The sequence below is a fragment of the Lissotriton helveticus genome, chromosome 7, assembly GCF_964261635.1.
Source record: "Lissotriton helveticus chromosome 7, aLisHel1.1, whole genome shotgun sequence".
Taxonomy (NCBI): domain Eukaryota; kingdom Metazoa; phylum Chordata; class Amphibia; order Caudata; family Salamandridae; genus Lissotriton; species Lissotriton helveticus.
The window spans coordinates 235,295,656-235,322,814 of record NC_136068.1 but is presented as its reverse complement, the minus strand read 5'-3'; the positions used below and the strand labels follow the sequence as shown (position 1 = coordinate 235,322,814).

The 27,159-nt window shown below is 44.4% G+C and overlaps 1 protein-coding gene across 1 annotated transcript in view; it reads right to left on the bottom strand.

Moving 5' to 3' along the window:
- Positions 1-27,159, bottom strand: part of LOC144766720 (disheveled-associated activator of morphogenesis 2-like) — a 902,367-nt gene that overhangs the window by 606,484 nt on the left and 268,724 nt on the right. The window contains exon 4 of the mRNA XM_078650477.1: positions 23,394-23,557. Within this exon, the coding sequence (XP_078506603.1) occupies positions 23,394-23,557 (164 nt within the window). The remainder of the gene's footprint in view (positions 1-23,393; positions 23,558-27,159) is intronic.

Sequence of the window (27,159 nt, the reverse complement as noted above, 5' to 3'; positions counted from 1 at the left end):
CACACCCCATGGCGGACGCCACTGTTATCTTAGTACTCTGTTTATTAATGCAACCGAGCTTGATTTCCGAACTGTACATTTCAACCCTGTGCAATGTTTGGCTCGCTGCATGGTTTATGGGGATTTGCCTCCACGGGTTCTTCGGAGGCTGGGTGGGGGGAGGGGGGGGGAGTTTATTGGTTGGTTTGAAGTTATTCTGCATTCAGATTGCAAACACACACCACGGTCCATCGCACGCTACAGCGCACCCTGACACACCTTGGATCAGATATATAGACCACGACGATCATGGTTGGACGGCCCGGGCAGACTGACTCAACTCTGATTACCCTGATGACATGGAATGTAAGGGGACTAAATGACACAAGGAAGTGTAGACAAGTCCTCAATTATCTAGGCAGGCACACAGTTGACATAGTGTTTCTCCAAGAAACCCATTTAAACCCAACGGGGTCCCGGCTCCTGGCTAGGAGCTGGGGTTCACACCGCTTTTTTGCAGATTTCAGCAGATACTCCAGGGGGGTGGCCATCTTGGTTCATAAAAGGATACCCTTCATACCACACTCCACAGTAGTTGACCCTGAGGGCCGGTACCTACTGGTGACGGGCTCCCTCTTGCATCAAACGATCACTCTGGTAAATGTGTACGGCCCCAATGCTGATTCCCCTGCCTTCTTTCAGGAGTTACAGACGAAACTGACCACGACAGTCGCGGGTCACGTACTTGCCGGGGGGGATTTCAATTTGCTCCTTAACCCCGCACGTGATGGTACCTCGACTGCTACCGACCCCAAGAAACACTCCAGACCAGTCCTGGTGGACATATGCAATGACCACTCCCTCATAGATATAGAGGCCAGAATACATGGGAAGTCCCCGGAATACACACACCATTCTGGCTACCATAACACTTGGACACGGCTGGACTACTGGCTACTCTCACCCGGGGTAGCGTCTTGGGTGTCATCCCACACTACCTTCCCGCGTACACTGTCGGACCACTCACCGGTGGCACTACAACTAGCCTTTCCACGGCCTGGCGGCTCTGAACGACAATGGAGATTTCCCGGTAAAGCCCTATCAGACACAGTCTTCACCGAAACAATCCACACCACCATTGTTGATTATTTTGAACTAAACACGGGGTCGGTCGACACACATGCAACCTTGTGGGAGGGATTTAAGGCCACTATCAGGGGAGTATCCATCGCCACTCATGTGGGTGTCCTCCGTTCCATTAGATCCACCCTAACACGCATAGAGAATGATATCCGAACTGCAGATAATGAACAGCTGCGTAACCCCTCCAAATCGCTTGATGCGCGGCGCCTTGCCCTGCTGCTGGAATTTCGCGAAGAAGCTGACAGGGAGCTACATTTCCTAGCCACGCAATACTCAGCGCGTCAGTATGGGGAAGGAGACAGACCCGGGAAATTGCTGGCACACCTAATCCGTCCTCCGCGGCAGGCGCACTACATAACAGAAATAACATCACCGGATGGGAGGACACTGCACATGACCCCCGAAATATCCCGCACATTCCTGTCCTACTACACTTCCCTCTACTCCTCTTCTGCGGCCACTGACTTACAGGCCCAGGGCTCTTACCTCGACGAAATTGCACTGGGTTTTTTAGAACGATATATGCAGGATTTCCTTGCACACCCAATCACTGCTGACTCGGTGGTGGAAGCCATAGACGCTCTACGAGGCTCTGCGGCTCCAGGCCTCGACGGCTTCTCGGCCGATTTTTACAAGGCTTTCAAGGAGGAATTGGTGCCGGAACTCCTAGAAGTCTATTCCGAAGCGTTAGAGACGGGTATCCTGCCCCCCACATTCCGGGAGGCGGTAATCATTTTGCTCCCGAAACCCGGCAAAGACCCAACTCTTTGTGCCTCCTATAGGCCCCTCTCGCTATTGAATACAGACTACAAAATCTTAGCAAAAATAATGGCCACTCGTCTGGCTCTTTTACTGGAATATATCATATCCCCCGCGCAATCGGGATTCGTTCCCCATCGGTCCACCTCGCTGAATTTACGTACATTATTCGCGATACTCCATCGCGTTGATCCCAACATACCGGCAGCCGCAATACTCCTTGATGCTGAAAAAGCGTTCGACTCCTTAGAATGGCCATTTTTCCTATCGATAATGAGACGTATGGGCATGCCGGAATGTTTCGTCTCTACCGTGGCTTTGCTGTACACCAAGCCCACGGCTCGAATACGCCTGAATGGCACCATCACGAAGGCATTCTCCCTGTCCAGGGGCACGAGACAAGGGTGTCCATTATCCCCCTTTCTATTCATATTGGCGATGGACCCCCTAGTACGACACTTCCAAGAAAAGCATAGTTTTCGGGGCCTACAATTTCGCACCGGCCCTTTGCTGGCGTCCCTATATGCGGACGATCTAATCCTCTATGTCCGCACACCTGCCGACAACCTGGCACCGCTTTTAGACGAAATTTCGCGATTTGGCACCTACTCTGGGTTGCGCGTCAACTGGCGCAAATCCCTAATTTTTCCATTAACCCCCGCCACCTCCCCTTGGGAATGCGAATACCCTTTGGAATGGTGTGACGACTCGGTGAAATATCTGGGCATACACATTCACCTTAACACAGTGGACATCATTCGTCTCAACTATGGCAGGGCTCTAGACTTTTTAGAAGATAACATTGATAAATGGCTCCGGCTGCCGCTCTCTATGATGGGGCGCATTGCTATGGTAAAAAGGGTGGTGTTACCCCGGTTTCTGTATTTATTTAATAATATCCCAGTACCTCTCACAAAAAAATTTTTTTTACTCAGCTGCGAACGCTCCTACTGCGGTTAATCTGGGGCAACAAATCACCCCGAGCCGCGTGGAATGTGCTGACCCTGCCCTACGAGAGAGGAGGGCTGGGGGTGCCCGATTTTTATCTGTATTTTTTGGCGGCCCAGTGCTCCTTCGCACACCCATGGTTCCACCCAGATGCGCGCATCCATTTCCTAAGGCCTGAGGCGGACCTGGTTTTACCCCACCCACTGGCCACGTTGCTCCCAAAAGGTGTTCCGCGAGACCCCCATGACATCCAAACGGTATCATCCACATGTTGGGCGTGGGAGAAACTCAGGAGATTATTGAAACTAGATATCCTGTACTCCCCACACCTCCCCCTCCCTAACGCACACTGGCTTCCGATCACCGGCGAAATGGTGGTATGCACTACCCTCTCCAAATTCGGCCTCAACACAGTGTGAGACCTGTTCCCTGATGGCCATGCCTTCAGTTTGACGGAAGACCCCCGCCTCCAAGACCGCACTTTTATGGACTCCTTTGTGCTGTCTCGGATGCGCTCCTTACTACGAGCAACGTTCCCCACCTTCCCGCTGCCACATGTTGGGCGTGGGAGAAACTCAGGAGATTATTGAAACTAGATATCCTGTACTCCCCACACCTCCCCCTCCCTAACGCACACTGGCTTCCGATCACCGGCGAAATGGTGGTATGCACTACCCTCTCCAAATTCGGCCTCAACACAGTGTGAGACCTGTTCCCTGATGGCCATGCCTTCAGTTTGACGGAAGACCCCCGCCTCCAAGACCGCACTTTTATGGACTCCTTTGTGCTGTCTCGGATGCGCTCCTTACTACGAGCAACGTTCCCCACCTTCCCGCTGGCACCAGAGGAGGCCCCCCCTCTAACCTCGGTCATACAACACTCATCTGGGGCGCACATGGTTGCTAAGATCTACAGACTCAGCATAGCTGCCACTCCCGCTGCAGATGCGAAGGTCCGCCTGGCTTGGGAAACAGACCTGGGGAAACAGATCTCAGATGTAGAGTGGGCGCAGTGCTGCGCAGTAACCAAGACAGTATCATTAAACACACGACACAAACTCATCCATTTTAAGTTTCTGAGGCGCCTGTACCACACCCCTGCTTTGGCCCACAGGATTGACCCCACGCGCTCCCCTAATTGCCCGAAATGTAAAACTACAGGTGCTGATTTTGCGCATCTCTCCTGGACCTGCCCCAGACTGAGGGACTACTGGCTACAGGTGCACACCACATTTGGTAAAATATTGGGTATCCCGCTGACCCCGACGCCCAAAATTGCTTTGTTAGGCTTCGTGACGAACTTCCCTCTTGCAGTTCGCAGACTTGCCACATTAGGTTTTCTGCTGGCCAAACGGGAGGTAGCCTTGCTTTGGGGTTCCCCGAGGAGCCCGACGGTGAAGTCCTGGTTAAAGAGTTTGGCCTCCTGCAAAGTGAACTGTGAGGAATATTCCTCCACCATCCCTACATCTTCTAGACCTCTGGACATTTGGGGACCATACCGCACATACGTTGCTAAGCTCGCAGCAGAACGTCAGGAGCAATTAGACAATCACCTGTATCCCGAGGGAGTGGGCTGACGTATGTGGCTATGGGAAATGCCGCACGGTCATGGTACGTCGACTACACAGGTTGGATGGGAGGATGTGGAGTCGGGGGCTGGTGGAGGATTAAGTTTGCCGATTGATGGTGTCACCATTCCCCCTTTCCGTTTATATACTTTGAGTTTGCTTATGAGCCGGGAACTGTGAGTCCAAACTGACTTGTACTGTAATTTGGTGTGTTTTATTATCCGCTACTGATGGTTTATGTGTGATACTCCTGAAAATGATAAATAAAGTTTAAAAAAATAATAATAATTATAAATAATTTATTAATAAATATTGTTTATTCTTATTGTAATTTTTTTGTTAATTAATTAATATTTGGTCATTAATTATTAATTGGTAATTAATATGTGTTAATTACTTAATTTATAATTATATCAATGTAATAATATTAATTGTTATTAATTTATTAATTGATATTTTGATTAATTGTGTTTGTATGTGTAGTGTGTTGTGTGTTAAAGGGGAGTAGCGTGGGAAGTAATATTTTGTTATTTAGGTAAATATTATTTATAAATATTTGGTATTTAGTAATATATTTTTGTAAATAAAATATTACAAATGTTTTATTTTTTTAAATATGTAATGTATAAGTATGTTAATATAATGCTTATGATATCCAAAGCTTTCCCTACTGTTGCACCCTCTGGAGTGGGAATAGTAATTTTTACCCCTACGCTATCCAACGCTTTCCCTACTGTTGCCCCCTCTGGAGTGGGAATGGTAATTTTTACCCCTACGCTATCCAACGCTTTCCCTACTGTTGCACCCTCTGAAGTGGGAATAGTAATTTTTACCCCTACGCTATCCAATGCTTTCCCTAATGATGCACCCTCTGGAGTGAGAATAGTAATTTTTACACCTACGCTATCCAGCGCTTTCCCTACTGTTGCACCCTCTGGAGTGGGATTAGTAATTTCTACCCCTACGCTATCCAGCGCTTTCCCTACTGTTGCATCCTCTGGAGTGGGAATAGTAATTTATACCCCTACGCTATCCAACGCTTTCCATACTCATGCAAAATGTGGAGTAAGTATATATAAATTAATTTATGTGTAGAGTTTTTAATTTATTTTAAATGTATTTGTATTAGTTATTTTTTTTAAATATGTTTTAATGTTTATATCTATAATTTTTTTAATTATATGTATTTTTAAATTATTTTTACATTATTATTCATACATTTAAAAAAACGATATTTTTTACTTCAATATTTTTGTACTACGATATTTTTCTTTTCAATATTTTTGTACTTTTTTATGTAGATACAACTTCGATATTTTTGATGTCGATATTTTTATGTCGATATTTTTTATGTCTATATTATGTCTGTCGATATTATGTCATACATCCCTGAATAGGTACCCAAAGAAGCATGAATCCCACAGGTTAACCCATGCAATTTGATTACATGGTGTTCATGCCCTGTGTTTTAGAATCGGAGTAAAATTGAATGTTTGTGTGCCACAAGATTTTAAATGATGTTGGGTAATGTCACAATTATTTTAACACCTGTTGTCAGCGAATTTCATATTTATTTGAGCAGGTGTCATATTTGGTTTCACGTGTTATATATTAATTTCAATATGTTTAATAATAATGATTATGTGTGTTATAGTCAATTTAAAGTGTGTCCAATTCATTTCAAAATGAGTTATAATCTTTTCAATGTGGGGCATGTTTATTTCAACACCCATAACATTCAACACAACAGGTGTAATGTTTAATTCAAGTTTTGTCATATTCTTTTCAACTTGTATTTTGTTAATTTCAAAATAGAATATATTTATGTTGACATGTCTTATTCATTTCAGCGAAGGAGACGTTCATTTCAGTGCATCATATTTTCAATTTCACGTGTGATTTTCCTCTTAACACGTCAATCACTTCAGTGAATGTCATTGTTTTAATGCAAAGCATTCATTTTAGAGCTTGCTATTTTCTTTTCAGTGAATGTCATATTCATGTCATTATGGTTGACATATATTTTAGTATGTGTTTTATTCAATTTAGCATGTGAAATTGATATGATGCAGTAACTAATACATTCATTCTGTATCTCATTTGTTTTGTATCAAGTTATATTGAGTCTGCCTTATCCTATATTGGTTTTAACAGGTGGTATACATTCTGGTGTGTTTTATATTAATGTGCTGTACACTGTGCATTACTGTGCATTACTGGAGGTGCCATTTTTGTACATCTGTAAAATTGACATGAAGGGTTTCCATATGACCCAGCCAGTGAGATTAGATGACCAGAAATGTTTTTATAGATCAACCAGATTACAGCTGACTATGTAGTTCATGCTGTTAACTTACTGGTTCCTAATATTGAAATTCTGGATGACATATTCTCATCCATTCAACTTAAAAATGTCAACACACACCCTGGGCATGTAAAGTGGCGGGGTGAAGACACCTTGTAGTCACTCTTTTTACGGCAGTACAGAGGGGCACATTGTACGTAGATCCCAGAAGGACTGGTAAATTCCACTTATCATCAAATGCAAAGATATGGTGTTACGTGTATGTATTTTATAACTTTTATTTATCAGAGCGCTACCTCAAGCTGTTATCATCACACTTCACACAACAAACAGTAAACAATTAAACACTCTTTAAAATATCAGCAAGTGTGTCAAATGGACTATGCAGGCATCCATCAACTAAGAGCACAGCTAGAGCCTCTACCCTGCCTCAGTTAGAGCCTCTTCCCTGCCAAAGGAAGGCAGATGTTACCACTAATAAAACACATGTTGTGAAATATCAGGTTGCTGGTATGTATGTGTATGCCATTGCACCAGTGACCTCTAAACTGAGATTTCAGTCTGAGATTACATCCTTCCCATGAATGCAAGCCCCTCCCTGGTCTCCTAGATGCTCTAAAAAGGCTGGGTTGGTCTCTCCCAGTTAACTATTTGTAACTTCAGGTGCATCCTTCGGCCTAGGGATGTTAGCTGGCACTGCTCAAGGTCCTCTATACACTAACAGATTTTGTTCCAGGGTTGGGCAGAGTGTCACACATAGGGTCTTGGGTATGCACAAAGTCTTCCACTTTCATTGTGATTTGTACTGGTGCAATTATGCATTGCACAGAACATCCATAATGCATCTTATCCATTTTCATTTGAATAGGTAGCTACAAAATTAGCCCCTATAGCAGACGAAGTTGTTGTGTAGGTAAAGGGAACCTTTAATAATTAATCTATAGGCAAATAAAAGAAAAAGGAAACCGATCATATCCTTGGCCTAAACCAGAAGCATATTCATGTTATTTCTATGCAGAGCTCCTTCCCAGGCAAGTTATTATCTGGATGAATTAGAAATGAGATTTCTAAAGGGGTTTAAGTAGGTTGTCATAGAGGCTTATACAGAACCTATTATCAGAGTCATTTTGCCTGGTACCATAATCCACCTCGAAGCATAAAAATAAAGGAACGAATTGGACAAACTTCTCTAGCTGTTTGGGATAAACAATCTAGATTAGAACAGATTACTCAATAGAATGAGGTGACTGAAGAATGTGTGGTGTGGTTTAAGATGAAAACCCATTAATTTTGGATCGAATTTCGCCGCGATTTTCACTTTATATGACAATGTTTACAATTGTTCACAAAAAACACTATGATCCACATGGAGGCCTGTGTCATAGTGGTAAGGCAGAGAAGGCCATACCATGAGTCGTAAAATGTAGATCAGTACTTCCGGTAGAAGAGGGAAGCCCTCTGCACAGCAATTGGAGACTGGGTGGATGACAGTCATCAGAAATATACAGTTTGACCTTTCTATTTATTTCCAGCAGAATCAATGATACCTAATTTAGTAATATACCTACAATCTTGGTGGATGCCGTTGGTCACTCAAGGCACACGATGTGCGTGATGATGTTACAAGCATCCAGATATTTCATATGGATCAGCATGATCAGAGTGAGACTCAACTGGCATGAGGCAATATATCGCCCTTTAAGGTATGGTAAAGCCCTTGCCCAGTTGATACCAGGTTTGATGAGCATCGTTCATGAATTGTACCTGAAAATAAGTAGCTTTTCCCATATTTTGTGTAGAAGTGTTGTTGGCCTTTCTCTTTGAAGGCTCTGAGTACATCAGTGGAGTTGAGTGAAGGTTGAAGGTCTACTGCACACATTTAGAATGCATGGTGGTGCGGACCCTGGAACGCAGCACACCGCACGAAACCTCGATAGAAATAGCATTGCGATAAATTTGGAGGTGATTATCTAAGGTACATTATTGATACAGAAATTCATAATATCATCCTTAAAAGTATCTTGAGCTTATACAGTCCCTAGCTAGGTAGGAAACTCCTCATTTACGAGATTTAGGCGCAGGGTAGCGCAACAAAGAGAAGGGAGGGAATGCAGCCGTATCTATGAGATGCGGCATATTACTGTCCATTTCCCCTGCACTGGGGCAAAATGGGCTGCCATGCACCAATGCAGGCACCCTTGCACCAGGGTGTCGTCTTTGAAGGGGTGATTGTTTTTGTCCAGTAAGGGACACCTTCCTTCACAAAAATAATCACCGTTGCGCTTCCCTAAAACCACTCCTGGGGCCTCATTTATGAGTCTGTGCGTCACTTTTACGCCGCCGGTGCGTCACTTTTTGTGACGCACCAGTGGCGTTAAAAATGCACCTTGTTCCGCCATATTTACAAAGTGACGCATCTAGGTAGATGCGTCACTTTGTAAACCCCTGCGCCACATTATACCTGCGCCAGGTATAATGTATGCAGGGTGGGCGTTCTGACACAAGTAAGCCTCGTAGAAGTGACACAGTCAAATCTCTGAGATTTCATTGCGTCACTTTTAGGACGCCGTTGCGTCAAAATAACGCGCCTGCCTCACAGCAGGCGTAAGACTGACGCAGGCCCTTTCACATGGGCCTTGCCCCATGTGAAAGGATGCATTGCTGGAGTTGCGTCACTTTTGTGACACACTCCAGGAATGTGTCACTTTTGCGCTTACAGATACGTCAGAAATACTGACGTATCTGTAACTCCTTGCGACATGATGCGTCATACATTAAATATGACGCATCAGGATTGTCGCAAGGAGTGCGCACTGAGAAGTGACGCATCGCTGCTTTCACGCAGCGGTGCGTCACTTTTCATAAATGAGGCCCCTGGGGTGGCATTAGAATCTGAAACATTTCCAGGATTGCGCTCCTCGTAAATCTGGGAATGCTTCATATTCTATGGGTGTTGAGTGGAAAAAACCCACAGCAACACCCATGGAATGCTCCTGTCACGCAGTGTTCTATTTGCAAGGGGCACCTATTTACAACACCATGAAGAGCCACGCATAGTGGCTTTGCGTGGCCTTGTAAATATGCCGAGGCACATTGCACCATTGAAGCATCAAAAAAGTGATGCTCTGGCGGCGAAAAAGTGCCGCTTGGCGCTTCGTAAATGAGGCCCACGATCTGCATATATTGAGCAACTTATGCATTTCGATAAAGTGTTGGACTTGGGAGACACCTTGCATCTCCAAGATTTTATATAGGTGGGAGAAGCAGGCCTTGGATTGGTACATGTTTACAGTGCTTAATTTGTAAAAGAATGAGTGCCGGTGCCAAAATCTCTGCTCCTATGGTGCTATTAAAAACTGGTGCGCCGAATACTAAGGCTGTCTAATGTTGAATTCATCTCAGATCTTTTTAATCTACTGCCAGATTGCTGCCTCTTTATCTCACTCTTGCTGGTCCCAGCTTTCTCCTTTTGTGCCCGTTATTCCATCTTTCGCTTCCTCTATCTCTGTCTTTTCACCATTCTTGTATTTTTCCCTGTCTTGCTCGAGGCCAATATCTGAAGTATGAAACTAAATGTGATTCCCAAAAATGAGAGCTGATAGGCTCCACCGGCAAGCACCGGCTCAAATTAAGCAGTGCATGTTGTCTAGAATAGTCTATTTAAAGGAGATTTTCTTCGCTGTGGTGCTGTGCCTGGCTCCTCAAAAGTGGGCATTGTGGTGGAGCGTGAACATTTGGGACTTACTGACATCGGTTTAGAATGTATGCTGGCTCAAACGGTGGAACAAACAGTTAATACCAGTTGACATTTCTAGCGTACCAGTGAAGCGAATGGAAAGGAAGTGCTTAATTTATAATATTGCAGCAGAAATTTTTATTAAACATGCATATCAAAGGCAAATACATTTTCCAATTGAGGAATGCCTAGCTCCTTTCATCACTCATACAGTGAAATAGACACGTTATATTGCTTAATATTTGGTAAGTGATTAACCAGTATTCAAAAAGAAATCTATGTACCTGAGCTGATTTAACTGACAGGATAGTCAGTGACTTAATACACCGCACTAAGCAATTTAGGCACTCAATCAGAACAGTATCATAAACAAGATAATCATCTGCACCTGCGTTAATAATTTAGAGCGTCCCCGGAAAAACGAACCAGCGTACGATATAAACGAGTAAATAATTAATTTACGCGAAGCTCCGATTGTGTTTGTGGTTTGACAAGTCAGCACGGAAAGCAGCGAGCTTCCATCCTTATCAAGTCCCTAGGTCGGAAGGACAGCTTTAAAAAGATGAAACTTAATCTACTGGCTAGATTTTCAACTCGCCGACCTCTTTATTATTTCAGTGAGTAATTCACCAAACCACTTAAATCCCTTCAAAGTCGAATTATACTCCTCCCATCTGTTCCCCCGTTAACGATACTTTTCATTTTTGAAAATATAAGTTATTTTCATTGTTAGGCCAATTTTCTGAATTTATTGCATTTTTGGATTAAATAAAATAACGACTCATGCAGTTCTAAGTTCTTAAACCATATTTCAGTTTTGCTGTTTTTGAACTCCGAGCTTCCACTGAATAATTGCGTTAAAATGCACTTTGTTGCAGCCAAAGAATAACAAATTGCTTTCATTGTTATTTCTAACCAATATCAGCGATCAGTAGTTCAGCAAATATAATACATATTTACATTTGCGATTTGAATGTTTATATGCAATATGAAATATATACATTTTCAAAGGATGGCTCTTAGCTCCATGGTGGTTGCCCTTTGGAAATTTGGGGCCAGATTTAAGAAAGCATGACAACCAATATACTCATCATGTATGTGTATTTTTCCTACATCTGGGCTCTTTTTCAAATAGGGGACCTAGTGTGGGGAGGCGTGGTTTGGAAGTTTGGCATTGCAGACCAATTTAGGGATCAGAAGTCCTTAGGGGGATAGATGCACAAGGATACAAGTGAAGCAAGGGAGCCAGACCTTCTGTAGCAGAGCTACCTTGGTTTTTCTATCCAGGCATCTATCCATTCATCCTCTCACTGTTTCATCCACCCACAGATATCCACCATTTCACCTTTACTTTCTGTCATTGATTCAGTCTCCCCATGCCAGTTCCTCACCGCCTCTCCTTGCCCTCCCTCTCTGGAGCTCCCGCTCCCAGTGTTCGTTCTGCTATGTTCTCTCCCCGCTTTCCATTTTGTGCCTGAACTTTCTCCTCTTGCTCTCATCTCTGCTTTTCATATTGTGCCTTGATCTTTCTGCCTTCGCTCAATCACTGCTTCCTATTATTGTGCCTGTTCCGTTGTTGTCATGTTCCCACCCTTGCTTTCACATATTGTCCCTTCATCTCTCAGCCTTCGCTCTATCATTGCTGTCCTTTATTGTGCCTGTCCTGCTATTGTTGTGACCTGTGTTTCTTTTTTGTTGTTTCTTTTTTTCGGATCACCATTCAGCTATTTTGTTTTTGGCCCAAGCGCCCGCTCGTGTTTTCCCATAGATGCCAACATTTTGTTTTCCCTTCCCACTTTTGCGAATCTTGCCCAATGCACCTCCCAAGAACTACTTAATGGAGGCTGCAGCACGACCCCATTGAGCAGATCCCCGTGCCAACTCCTCACCTCTCTGCCGCTTGAGCTCCCTTGATTGAGCCCCTGCTCCCTGTGATCTTTCTTCTATGTTCTCTCCCCGCTTTCCATTCTGTGCTGATCTTTTCTGCTCTTGTTCTAACCCTTGCTTTCTATATTGTGCCTTGATATTCCTACCTTTGCTCTATCACTGTTTCCCATTATTGTGCATCTCCTGCTGTTGTTGTGACTTATGTTTCTTTCCTGTTGTTTCTTTTATTCTTATTACCATTCTGATGCTTTGTTTTCAGCCCCATGGCCCACTCATGTTCTCCCCTTATTGCCCTAATTTTTTCCCCTCCCACTTCCCGCCTCTGGGAACCCTGCCCATTGCCTCTCCCAGAATCTACTTAATGGCGGCTGCCGAACAGCTGTGCAGAATATGCGCCGAAGGCGTGCCAAATGTACGTCTGTCTGTGCCAGGACCGTGTCCAGCACCAGGAACTCTGGATCTCCATCAACTGCAGCTACACCAGTGCCAATCTCAGGGCCTTAGACACCGGACTCTGCATCAACAACACCTACTGCCACACCTTTCGATGCTCAACAGCAGGACACACCTGCTACCACTGTCTCTTCTGTCTTCTGCTGTAACACCGGAGCACATGCACATACAGTTCCAACCACCATACCAACCATGATGTCGCGCGGACAACTCCACTGCCTCCTGCTCAATGCCTGATCAGTCTGTAACATGCCACAGAGATCTGGAACAACATCTCCTCCCTCACCCCGGAGTCGTCTTCCTCACCGAGACCTGGTTCAATCCTTCTTCTTCGCCCAATATCGCCACAGTCATGCCCAATGGCTCTAAAGTAGCTTACCAGGACCGCATCAACAGGCATGGTGGTGGGATCATCACCCACAAGGAAACCATCGACCGCACCACTGCTGCAGATGACACCACCCCAATCATGGAGCATCTCTATTTTCAACTAAAAACAGATGGCAAAACCACCATCAAAGTCACCCTCACTTACAGACCTCCTGGACCTCACTCAGGTTTCTGCGTCTCCATTCCCAAATTCATTGCTTTACAGGCCAGTAACTTCGAACACTACATCTACCGCAGAGACCTCAACTTTCACTTCGATAAGCCCAATGATGGCACCACAGCCATCCTCCTCAAAAGCATGAACAACATCAGCCTCACCCAACTAGTCACTGACCCCACTCACAACAAAGGACACACACTTGACCATATTTGTACAGCCAGCGACAAAGTCAAGTACAGCCATGTCACCAAGCTCACCTGGACTGACCTCTCTATCATCCACTTCCCCATTACAAAAGTTCCCAGCGCCACCACAAAGCCTCCCAATACCTCACACTGCAGCAGGAACAAAGTATCCGATGGGCAAAGGACTAACAGCCTCAGCACCTTTATCCTGACACCGCCACAAACCTTGAACAGGTTGTTAAAAACTTCACCACCTGGAACACCTTTTGCACCAACTCTGTCAAACCCTCCAAACCCAAGAGACCCTTCTAACAAGCCAGTTGGTACACTTCAGAACTGCGAACCACAAAACGCACCTGTAAGCAGCTAGAAAGGAAATGGCACACCAGCCAGGAACCCACAGACTGCACCACATTCAAGACATCGCTCAACTGCTACCACCAACTCCTGAAAGAGATGAAAAAGAACACCCTAGCTGACCACATCAAAGCCAGCTCCAACACAGCAGAGAACTCTTCAGCATCTTCAAGGAGTTCTTAAACCCTCAACAACCAAAAAACATCATCACCCTTCCCAAGAACTCTGCAACACCCTGGCAGAGCTCTTCCACGACAACCTCTCCACCGTTTACAAATGCTTCAACCCACCACCTACAACATCCTCAGCCTCCTCACTCCCACAGATGCTAACTACAACCACCAGTTCACTACTTGGGACCAGCTTACCACACAGAGCACCACTGCCATCATGCACTCTGTCCAATCAGGAGCAAACATGGACCCCTGTCACCATCACATATTAATCCTTGGAAACAGGACTATCAGCAATGAACTCGACGCCATCGTCAACAATTCTATCACCTCTGCCACCTCCCAAGAAGAATGGAAACATGCTGAAGTCAAACCCCTTCTCAAGAAACCATCTACCGACCTCAACAAGCTCAAGAACTACTGGCCCATCTCTTTGCTCCCCTCCCGCTAAAGTCCTCAGAAAGGGTATCAACACCCAAACTCACAGAATACCTGGAGAACAGTGACCTTCTTGACCCATCCCAATCAGGATTCTGCATGAATTACAAACCAAAACCGATCACAGCCACAGATGACATCAGAACCCTCCTTGGCTGGGTAGAAATGGCCCCCTTGATCCTCCTCGACCTCCCGGCATATATCAACCACCACCTGAGCTTCTACCAACCTTCTAGAAACCTACATTCTGAATTCCTTTACTTCACTCACACCTCCAGCGTCTGTCAAAGCAACAGTAGAGGACGCCCCCTCTCCTGACTTGCCACAAAGTCCTGGAATGGCCTCCCTTGCAACCTCTGGACCTCACTCTATCTCCAGAAATCCAGATAGGGACCCATGACCTGGTTGTTGAATTGATCCTACCCAAGCAGCTTGGCTCTCAGGGCCTGGATACCTTCGTTGGAGATTAGCAGCGCTCTATAAAGCCTGTTTGATTGATTGATTGATTCTTTCATCCATCATTTAATCTTTGATTTGTTCATCCATCCATTCACACATCCTTCACGTATGTATCCATCTATCCATATATCCAATCACCTGTACATTTATCCCTTGGCCTAAACATCCACTAATAAAGCCTTTAATCCATCATCCATCAAATGATCCTTTTTGCCATCTATCCATCCACTTAGATTTCCATTCACTCTGCCTTTCTCCATCCGTCCATCCAGTTATACATTCACCCATCCATCTACCCACTCATTTATTCATCGACTCATCCGTCATATCACTCTTCCTACCTTTCTTTCATCTCCTCTTTACTTTCACCCCTCCTTTCTTTCAACATTCTATCCTTCTTTCCCTTTTCTATCAACCCATGTTTCTTACTTCCTTATAGCGTGAATTAAGAGCTTTTTCCTGGCAAGTTTGGACAGATAATGCCCATAAAGAACCCCACATGCACCGTGTTGCTAAAGCAGGGGTTCATAACCCCCTTGCACAAGGGTCTGTTCATGCTATCAGGTCTCTGGACCTCCAATGAAAGTTCAAAGAGCCAATGAGCACAAAGGTATGCAGCCACCCTAAACTGTGAAAACAGTGCCAGACCATTAAGGGCATATCAGACAAGCACCATTGACTTAATTATTACAAATCATTAAGTAGTATTGATGAACAACACTGAGTCCGTCATTGAGCATCGTTCTATAGCAGTTTGCAATGCATGCAAGGCACATATTTGTCACCAGTATAAATTACAACTTCAATAGCCACAGTTCCTTGATGGTTCATTCGAAAGTACACCAGAAACTGCCCAGAAAAAGGTGGATCCATTTCTGATGTTTCTGATGTTCCAAAACAACTGTGATAACCATTTACCAACTTTTATTCTAGTTAATTTCTTTAGTTGCTGTAATGATATACCATGTTCACTACCTAAAGTATCCAGCTCATGTCCATGCCACATACCAATAACACTCATAATACGGCCCGGAGGGTGCTTGCAGCACTCCTGACCTCTACATGTGGTCCACTGGTGAAAAAAAGCTTTGAGCTGCTTTTTACTTGAGAGAACACTAACATTTAGAAATATGTTAAGTAAATGGTCAGGCAATAAAGATAACTGTATAAAGTGTGTAAAAATGTGATCAACAAAAATCCCTAAGACTCTGTTTCATAAATATGAAGAAGCGATTCAATTCAGTACACCAGAGTATATCAGGGCATTTGTGAAGTATTTTATTTTAAGCAACATTATTAAAAAACTGGACGTAGAATTGTTTATTCTTTCTCCCACCTTGACAACAATACTAATAGTGAGCAAAGAGGCAAGTCATTTGTCAAGTGGCCCCTTCTGGGTCACCTGGGTTTTTATACATGGAAAACATCATAAGTTATTTATTCATTGATTTGTTTATTGTTTTACCTTTAACATATTTGTTCATTCAAACACAAGAGAAGGTTTTGTACAGTGCATATCCTGAACTAATATATTTCAAGGTGCTCTTATATGTGATAATGAGAAAAGGGGAGGCAAAGTGAAACAAAACAATTGCCTAGGATCATACAATTGGTCAAGTGGGGAAGCGGGGTCGAGCCCAGTTTTTCTGGTTTCACATTGAGCAATTCTATTTCATTTCTATTCAATAATCAAGTTACTTCTTTTTCACGCTTGACTTTTCTAAGGGATCAATAGCAAGCAGAGAAGGCATACCCTAAGGTGCTGTAGAGAGACAGTGATTCAGGTACAGCACACATAACACAATATTGTCAAATCTCTGACTCTTCTAGAGAATACGGTCTTCATTTAGAGGCAAGTGCGGAATGAAATGCTCATAACAATTCCATGACTTACTGCCCACACTATATACATGTTTCACTTGCCCTATGCTAACCAGCCCCCAATCCCCAAAGTCCTAGTTCCACCCTTTTGCACACCACAGACCATACATTTTGGACCCTGGAAAAATGTTTGTGAGTAGTCATGCTCTATACCAATTACCCCTGTTGGGGTCCTTTTCTCGCAACCTTTGCCATGACCTATTGCTGCAATACCTACTAAGCAAGGCTTTTAATTATGACAACCAGACACAGCACACACAGCATTGCCTTCAACAATGCTGCAGGCACGGCCGGTGTAGGGCGTTACACCGGGCGGTGATGTCAGGTGGGGGAGGGGCAGGGTTGGGGGTTGTAAAATGCGGGATATGGACGATTTCAGGTGAGTACCGGAAAAAATAAATAAAACAACTTTCGTTCCGTGCGCTGCATCACCAAAAGTGATGCAGCGCGCGCAGCAAAATTCGTTTATTTTTTCCGGTACTTACCTAATGGCCTTCCTGTAGCGGGTCACCGCCTGCCGGATGAGGCTGGAGACCTGTAGGTTGCCGTCCCCACAGGGTACCAGCCAGGCCCTCCCGAAGCACATGGTTCCTTTCATGATGTTGCTGGCTAGCGCCACTCCCTGGAGTAGCACGGGCCGGCTCAGTGCCGCCACCAGCCGCGGCTCACCAGGGAACGCACCCCGGGAACTGGCATACGCAGCCAGCTCGAGCTCCCATCCGGACACAGGGAAATAAAACAAGAGAGATCGGGGGAAGAGTTGCAGCAGAGCGGCCCGGTCACACCGCGTGCAGTCGAGACTCTTGCTGGCCACAACAGCCCCGGCTCCATGTCCAGGAAAGAGTGGCGGAGCCAGCCCTGCGCCATGCTCCAATGCTACCACCCGGCCTTCTCCTCCAGCCACCACCTGCTCAGCGTCTGCCGCCCGGGCACTTAGGGGAACTCCAGCCGCGGAAGGCAGGTGAGCCAAGGAAGATAAAAATATAATTCTACAAAGTCTACAGCACACAAGGGGAAGCTGCTACATCAGTCTGTCTCCCCCTCCATGGATGCTCAAGCATTGCTGCTGCCTGCTTTCCAGAGACACTATCAAGTTCCGCTCTTTCCCAGGGAACGTCCTCACATCACTATTTTTCATCCCAGGGACACGTGTCCCTTTCAAAAAGTATATATTTAAGGGGCCGTCATTGTACCCGGCTCAATAAAGAAAGATAAAATTCAAGTATGTGTAACAAACAAGTAAATGGGCAGGTAGCCATGGGAGGCTTCAAATGATGACATGGCCATACTAAGCAAGGGCTAACAAGCCTATTAAGGAATCAGAAGACAGCATTTACGAAGGCAAACACACAAGCCAATGAAAAATATGGGCGGGGCTTCTCCTCCGTACAATACCTAGAGCGGCTCACCAGAGCAGCGCTTGCGCTCTGCGCTCTGACTCAGGCTCGTCCTAGAAATGAAAAGGGAGCTTTTTATTTGTATTTTTTAAATGCATCCCATTTTACTATAAAGAAAACAGGCAGCATTTCAAATTAAAAAAATTTTTTTTAATTTAATAAGCAATCACAGACACTGTGGTCTGCGGTCACCAGCAGTCCACCATCACTGTGGTAACAGATCATTCCCAATGGGTCACAAATTGTGACCAACCTCGTGAATATTGATGAGGTAGGTCATTTGTGACCCCATTGGGAATTGCCAAATGTGTCTGAAAAACATTTGTACATTTCATTTTGCGAATCTGTAAATGTGAGTCACAAAAAAAACGCAATTAGTGACTATCAAAATGAAATGATCGTACATGTGACCCATAGAGTGGTATTCTGCCATACCTATTTTCCAGTACCCATTTTCACTATACCATATGAACACAGCCAGTTCCCGTTGAACACCAGCCACAACGTCTGACAGTACCACTGACTGCAGTACTCACTGGGAACAGACAATTGCATGCAAAGTGCCCTATGCCGAAGTCCCCAGCCTGTAGATACTGATATTCACTGCCTCTGGTCATGGGCCAGTGGTCTCAATGTATAGTGTCTTTCATTTAGCCATGTCCTGTGACCTCTACTCCTGTCCAGAATACTTGACGGGCATAAACTGCTCCATGGCACAAGGGGTACTGGATGTGGCTTTTAGGAACCAACTATTGACGTGCCAAAGGACACAAGGCAAAGGACTGCAGTTCAACAATTGGCTCCGGACAGAACACTGACCAGATAACCGACTGGGGCAGCACTCACTATGGTTTGGTTGTGGCCTATTGCCACACCACATTTCCAGTTCCTCTGTTCCTCTGACCGCATGACCTGGCCATAAGCAATTTGTTAGTTGCAAGTTTCCCTATTGCACTGTCTGCTATTCACTACACATGTTCTTTCCTGGCAGGTATTGTTTGCAAGCTTCTCATCATTCAGCCAAGGTGCATGATCAATAACCCTGCATACATTACACATTGCGGGTAGCATATGATAATGCCCATAGGTAACCTATGATAATGCCCATGGGACACTGAGTACTGGGGCTTTTGAGCCCACCCTCTGTGCAAACCCATACATACACTACACACCAGTCCATTGCAAAGGGTCATTATCATGAAACAATCACCTATTAGCTGCCATTTGCTTGCTCTTGACTGCTGAAGGCACTGGTTGGGGCAGCAAATAAGCTCAGACATATTTCTACTATGTGCTCTGAGATACGTTTAGTGTGGATACTGTAGGTAGGATAAATATAATGCAGCAAAAGGTAATCATCAGGGCCGCTGGAATTAGATGGCAGGATATCACTAAATTATGCATCAGGTGGACTGAACTGTGTGGCAAGAAAAGGCAAATTATGCAGCATAATACGGCACATTTTTAATAGTATTTCTCCATTCCTTTGTGATTTTTGTATACATGGTAATACTGTCTGGGCAGAAATATCACCTCATTAGGACCAGTTTAGCAACCAAAAGTTGAAATAATCAACTGAAACATGACCAGATGACCAGTTTACCTTTGAAGAGCCTTCCACTGTGTGCGAACACAACACCACGTTTTCTAGTAACGTTTGATCCATTTGAGAGAGAAATAAATTGGGGGGGAGGGGTCGACATCGTTACACAATCCACTTTTTCACATTCGGACTGTACATTCAATAGAGGATACTGTGCAGGGTCCATTGACAGGGGGCATTTGGAGAAAACAGCATTTGTTAGTAAGTTCATGAGTTTTTGTGAGGGAGTAGTCTCTCTTTAATTTGCATCACACACACTGCTTGTTTTTGGGATTGAGGAGAATAATAACATGATTCAATGGAGGAAAGTCTTGAACCTGCCTCTAGGTCAGCATTGGCTTGCTGGCAGCTGTAAGCCTGAAAATATTAACTTTCCATTGAACCCTTCTAAGGATGAACCAGGGAGTTACATAGAGGGTTGTGGCCTCAATGAGACCTATTAGCACTAATTTTGCCAGCAGCCTCTTTCCATGCATGAGAGCCCTCAATGTGTCAAAACACTCATCCATGCATGTGCCTGACATGGGACCAGGAAGTTGCCATACATTGTCCCTCTGAGTCTCCACTCATCCAGCAGGGAATCCTCAATAAAACCAACATTTGATACTTGTCTTCAAAACGCAACAAAGTTTGACTTTTTGTTATTTGAGTTTTTGATAGCACTCATCTCATTATAATGCAAGGCCCGGCACTAGGGAGTGCAAGTAATTCATACTTGTTTCAGATTTGGTCTACTCATTGGCATTAATGAGGGGCTGCAATGTGAAACACCTGGTTTACCCTTTGGTATCCCTGTGACTGAACTTACTGCCCTTTATCCCAAGGTACACCAAAGACAGGGGCTCCTGGCGTCCTGTTTACCTTCTGTAGATTCTAGTTCCCTCAACTTTCCCTAGCTACTCAACAGCAATTAAAAGGCTGTTGGAGGTATATAGGGTGGGACGAAAGTCCAGCAACCTATGACAGCAGGTGTGGTGGGATGAGTGATGTCTCTTCGGCCATCCTAGCATTTTGGTGAATCAGTTTCCAATAATCTGCTCAGTTTCTTCCCAGTGGTAAAGAAAAGGAAGGGCACATCCCATTTCCTAAAGAAGCAAACAGAGCAAAACAAGGACATGCGTTGTCCTCTGATACCTAAGAATATGGTTAATCAGGCAGAATCTATGTTGAACATGTTACTAGAGAACCTTACCACCATTGGAGTCCAACAACTTGTCACCTCCCAACCCATTCAGCAGGACACATGCTCAACCCCATCTTCTCTGCAAGCAACAACATCTCCGTCAGCCACATCTCTGAACTACAGTTGACTGACCCCCACTTTGTCCACTTCTCCTTCGCCAAACCTGGCAACCACCATAGCGCTCACCAATCCCCATGCAGAACATGGAACAAGGTTTCCAAACACCAACTCACCACCTCGCTTGACAAAACCCATCTGATAACCTCTACGGATGCCAAAGCCTCAGCACCCAACCTCCACCTACGGCTCTCTGACTGCACCAACACACTCGCTCACCTCAGGAAACCCTCCGGCAAGCAGCCCTCCAAGAAAGCCGCCTGTTTCTCCAACACCCTCCAAGAGTCCAGGCGCTCCTGTAGATGGCTCGAGAGAAGATGGAGGGTCAGCAATACCTCAGCAGACCACAAAGCCTTCAAAACCGCTGTTACCAGACTCTCCACCACCTCATCAGAATGACAAAGAAAACTGCCATACAGGAATGTATTAGTGCCAACACACATAACGGAAAGGAACTCTTCACTGTGATCAGAGAATTCGTCAAACCCAGCACTGATGCTACAGACATCTGCTCCTGCCAAGACCTCTGCAACAACCTCACCACCTTCTTCCACTGCAAGATTAAAGATATCTACAACAGATTCACAACACAGGACCCACCCTCCCACAGCCACTGCACCCAAATTCTCCAGATCCCAGCTGACTCTGCTCAACTAGACCACCCTCACCACTGACAACACCCTAATGATCATGAAAACCATCCAGTTTGGATCCTCCTCTGACCCCTGCACCCACTATATTTTCAACCTAGCTGGTGGCATCATTGCCCCTGCAGCACCATCAATTGCTCCATCGAATCCGCCACCTTCCCTGAAGACTGGAAGCATGTTGATATCCACCCCCTGCTGACAATTCTCTCTGCCATCCCGATGGACCTCAATAATTACACACCCAAATCTCTGCTCCCCTTCCCAGTCAAAGCCATTGAGAAGGCCATCAACGCCCAACTCACAGAATTTATCAAAACAAATACACACCATGGACCCCTGCCAATCAGGCTTCAGAAGCAACCCCAGCACCAAGACTGCACTCCTTGAAGCAACAGACATCATCCACACTCTCCTCCAGTGAGTCAAAACTGCAGCCCTCATCCTCCTGGACCTCTCTGCCACCTTTGACACTGTCTTCCACCACACCCTCTGCACAAGACACCACAATGTCAGCATCCACGGCAAAGCCTTAGACTGGATCCTCTCCTTCCTCACCGGCCCAACCCAGGGAGTCAAACTTCCACAGTTCTTCTCAGAACCTATAGAGATCAGCTGTCGATTTCCTAAGGGCTCCTCTCTGATCCCCACCCTCTTTAACATCTAAATAGCCCTGCTTGCAGCCATTGTCAGAAACCATGGAATGAACATCGTCTCCTACGCCCATGACACCTAACTGATTCTCTCTCTCACTGATGCACCTACAGCCACTAAAAGCAATTTTTTGCAACGGGATAAAGGCAGTCGCCACCTGGATGAAGGACAGCTACCTCAAGCTAAACTCTGACAAAACCAAAGTCCTCATCCTAGACACCACTACCTCTGCCTGTGATGACTCCTGGTGGCCTGTAGTGTTTGAAACCCCCCCAAACACACCGACCACGTACGCAACCTCAGCATCTTCCCTGACTCCTCGTTCTCAATGAACCGCCAAATCAACACCATCTCATCCTCCTATACCACATGCTCAACCTGCTTTGAAAGATTTTCAAGTGGATCCCCACTGAGTCCAGGAGAATGGACACCCAGGTCCTTGTCAGCAGCAAGCTCGACTACGGCAACATACTCTATGCCTGCGCCATTAAAAATCTCCAAATGAAATTGCATAGCATCCAGAAAGTCTCCACCAGACTTATCCTGGACATCCCCTGCCACAGCCACATCTCTAGTCACCTGAGAGATCTTCACTGGCTCCAGATCAACGAAAGCATCACCTTCAAGCTCCTCCTCCTCCAACCAGACCTGCATACCTCAACCACCGCCTCTCCTTCTACACACCCACCAGACCTCAGCCAGAGTAGGATCCTTCTCCTACCTCGCTGCAGAGACCTGGAACACTACTACCTCTGCATCACAGGCTATCACCTTCACTGCCTCAGTTTAGGAAGGACCACAAGACCTGCTCTTTGACTGAACTGCAGAACTATCCCCTCCCCACCAAGGACCTTGGGACCCAAACAGTTGATTATCCATGCTCTATAAGAACCCTGATTGATTGATTGATTCATTCATTCATTCATTGACATGTTAGAACAGTAAATATTGCTTGATTAGCACATTTCATACTTCACCCATTTTTCTGAAATAGGGCCACATTTCTGTAATTCCAATAGGCCTTCATGGAGCACGTCCGCTTGTGAAGATCTTCTTGCACATGGTTTGGGTAGATAACACGTTTCCGGGCTGGACTTTCGATTTCCCTGTATAATTATGTTCAGAAGTTGCATAATCTAAATTGAAAAACAAGATATTTGTAATGAAGTTGTGTCTAAAAAAACAGTCTAAGGAAAAATAATCTTGTCTATTTTATTAAATTTGATTTTTTTTTCTAACATTGGAGACTACCAAATTGAGTGAAGGGTTGTCAAGTGCAATAATATTGATGCGAAATAAGCATTGGAATCCATAGCATGAATATGCATTAAAGAAAACATCAAATCCACTGTATAGCCACGAACACTGCTTGCCAGATTGACTATTTGTTATGCAGAGATCGTTTCGTTAGCGTGTGAAAAGAAGGTTGCACTTTTAATATACAGATTGAAATAGATGAAATAGAAAATCCTAATAATAGTTCAGCTGTAAACAAATCAGTCAGAATTAAACCATGATACAAATCCCGATTGATCAAGTAGTGGTTTTGTCGTCTTTGTTGTGCTGCTCTTGGTCTAGGACAGGAGCACATTACTTAGTTGTTTATTCCTTGTCACAGTACCCACATATATTGCATGATCCCACCTCACCAGACAGGCATTCAGCTTACAATTTCTTAATTCGGTACAACTCAAATATATTCCACTTCAGGGAAGGCCAACTCAGCCTGTGTATCTATGAGGCCCACAAATGGGATTGAGAGCAAAATGATGATAACCAGGTAGGAGAAGGCGCTTAAGGACTTTGATCAGGAAAGGACATTTTGAATCATGGAAATAACAGGCAGGCACGCCAAGCATTATCTCTATATATCGTTCCTTGTGCCGGTCCTTAAACCCTTTTAGATGTCACCAGAGTGGCATGTATCCGCCCTGTCCTAGAGCTTGAACAAAACTATGTCTCACCACAATGGAAAGGCATCTCAGGTCTGGATTATCTTTAACCTCCAAAGTCCCCCCAGCCCACATTTCACCCATCTCCAGTTGGCACCAGGTCACAGGCATAGAGGTGTACCTGGTCGTACTACAAATGTGAACACAAAGATGACCAACAGCCTTGTGCTTGAAGTGGTGATGTTTTACCAAGCTCTACACTGGTTGACACCCTGCAGGACCAATTCTACAAGCCTATGTAAATTAGAAGTGACAGCTTTTAAACCCCTTCTGAAGGTAGAACTTGATAACCCCAGAAGATTCGTTGCTGGGATAAAGTTTATGAGCAGGATGTCCTGCAGCCGAATAGTAGAGAAAATGCGCATTGTTCCAGTATTATTCAAATGTAGCCAACAAACAAACGCACACTGATCTTGCACTGGGAAAGTCAAAAGAGATAATGTCCTGCTCACAGTGAAAGAAAGAACTTACTTTTTGGGATCAACACGAGGCCTAGGCAGAGCACCAAATTATCCTGGAAAAGTGTTGGAAGATAAGATCATGATCCCACCCTTAATTAATCAGATTATATTACAAATGTTGTAAATTACCTTATAGAGAAGATCCCAAACCTCATTTCTCTACATACCACTTTAACAGAACCAACTATGAATGTAGTATAACTTATTGGTCTCAGTTTGAGTTTCTGTCTAATTACTTTTTGATTTTAAGTGTTATTTATATTTGTAAATATTGTGAGGTCATAAACATTATATTCAATATGTTTGTTATTGTTAGCATGGCTGTTGAGGAAGCAATGGATGAAGTCCTTAACAATAACTTGCAATATCAGTGATTTTTCATTTTTAATTCATAACCCTAGCTGCACTTTCACTATGTGTTTATAAGTGGAGAGGCAAGTTTTCTGAAACATGTTGAAGTGGTATAAACAAAGCTAACGAGAACTTTAGTTTAAACTTAGTTTTTTTAGTGAATGTGTGTTTTTATCCTATACCCCATGCACCGGTTCCTTGCACCCATCGAAAGCAGAGCAGAGAGTCACATCTGTGTGCAGTAGGTGTTGGCCATAGCACCTGGCCTGTGACCAAGCCCTGCGCCCAACCGCTGCACATCTTCCAAACCCCCTCACCCATATATGTCCTTCAGCCGCACATAGCCAATGTGGCCATATTGTTTGACATTCGGCCACAGCCGGTGCACAAACCTCTGTAGGTGATCAACCCTTTTGGCACAGAAACTCTGGCCATGTGCAGAGGGAATTTGCTGCAGGTTGCCAGGTACAGCATCAAACTCGCAGCATGTGGCCATTACCCTGTGGCATTTGGCTGTGCACATCATGATCCCATCACACCATAGGTAGAAAACCCTCTGCTGGATTTACAAATCCGCAATGGACAAAGGAAGAACAAACTCTATTGTCCACTAATGCACCATTATTTTTAAAGTTTTTTAATTGGATTTGTGACTCATTCATGGAATTGCAAATCCACAGGCAATTTCTTGAGTAATGTTCTATTTACATGCCAGGTTTGGTGTAATTCTGTGCAATAGGTTTTTTTTCTATATCAATGAGCAAAGAATTCTCTAGGAGTTGAAATGTTAAATAGTGTCAGTTATTAAGAAAAAAACCGCTTTTTCAACGGAAAATTGGACTTAACCGGATGTATGACGTTACAACGCAGGCTATTACAACGCCTGCCTTTACAACGCGGTTTTTACATCGCATACCATTACAACGCATAGCGCTTTTGGGTGTTGGATAGTGAATAGTTTAATTTACTATTCCAACTCCAGTCCCCGTGGACACTAGGGAAGGTTATTGGATAGTAAATTAACCTATTCCCTATCCTAGAGCGCCCCCCAGCGCAATGCGTTGTAATAGTTTGCATTGTAATGACCGCGTTGTAATGGTAGTGCGTTGTAAAAGTTTCGTTGTAAGTGATGTTTACCGACTTAACCATAACCACTGCTGTCTTCGTATCTATCTATCTATCTATCTATCTATCTATCTATCTATCTATCTATCTATCTATCTATCTATCTATCTATCTATCTATCTATCTATCTATCTATCTATCTATCTATCTATCTATCTATCTATCTATCTATCTATCTATCTATCTATCTATCTATCTATCTATCTATCTATCTATCTATCTATCTATCTATCTATCTATCTCACCCAACTGGACCACCTGTAATAGAAATCATGAAACAAAACTCAGAACCTGTAGAGTAAAACATAAATGGCAGCTAATTGCAAATGTATTTAACAAACCTATCTCTCACACCTCCTCCTCCATTATACTGAACACCTCTCTGGTCGCTCATGCACAACAAATAAATTGCATCTCACATTTGATCACAATAAATACAGCTCTCCTCCAGCGAATCATTCTTCAACCATGTAGTATGTTACTAATTTGAAAATGTGCTTCAGCACCCCACAATGGGATATACATGTTTATAAAATATATGGGATAAAGTGCCACCTTGCACATTACTAGAATTTTAAAAGGCACCAAGGTGACCATACAGAGGTACAATGCAACAGGCTGCGTACCTCTACTGGCCATAGAAGTACGAAATGACTTGAAATATACTTCATAATTTAATATGTGGGCCTTTCCCCGAAAACCGTCTAAATAAGTTACACAGCTGAAAGGTGACACCATGCCATGTGTGGCACTTCCTGCTAGTCCTACCCTTTTTTGTAACAACACCCTCAATGCTAGGATGTTTAGTGTTGAAGCAAAACTACACGTCCCATAATGCAAAGTAGTAAA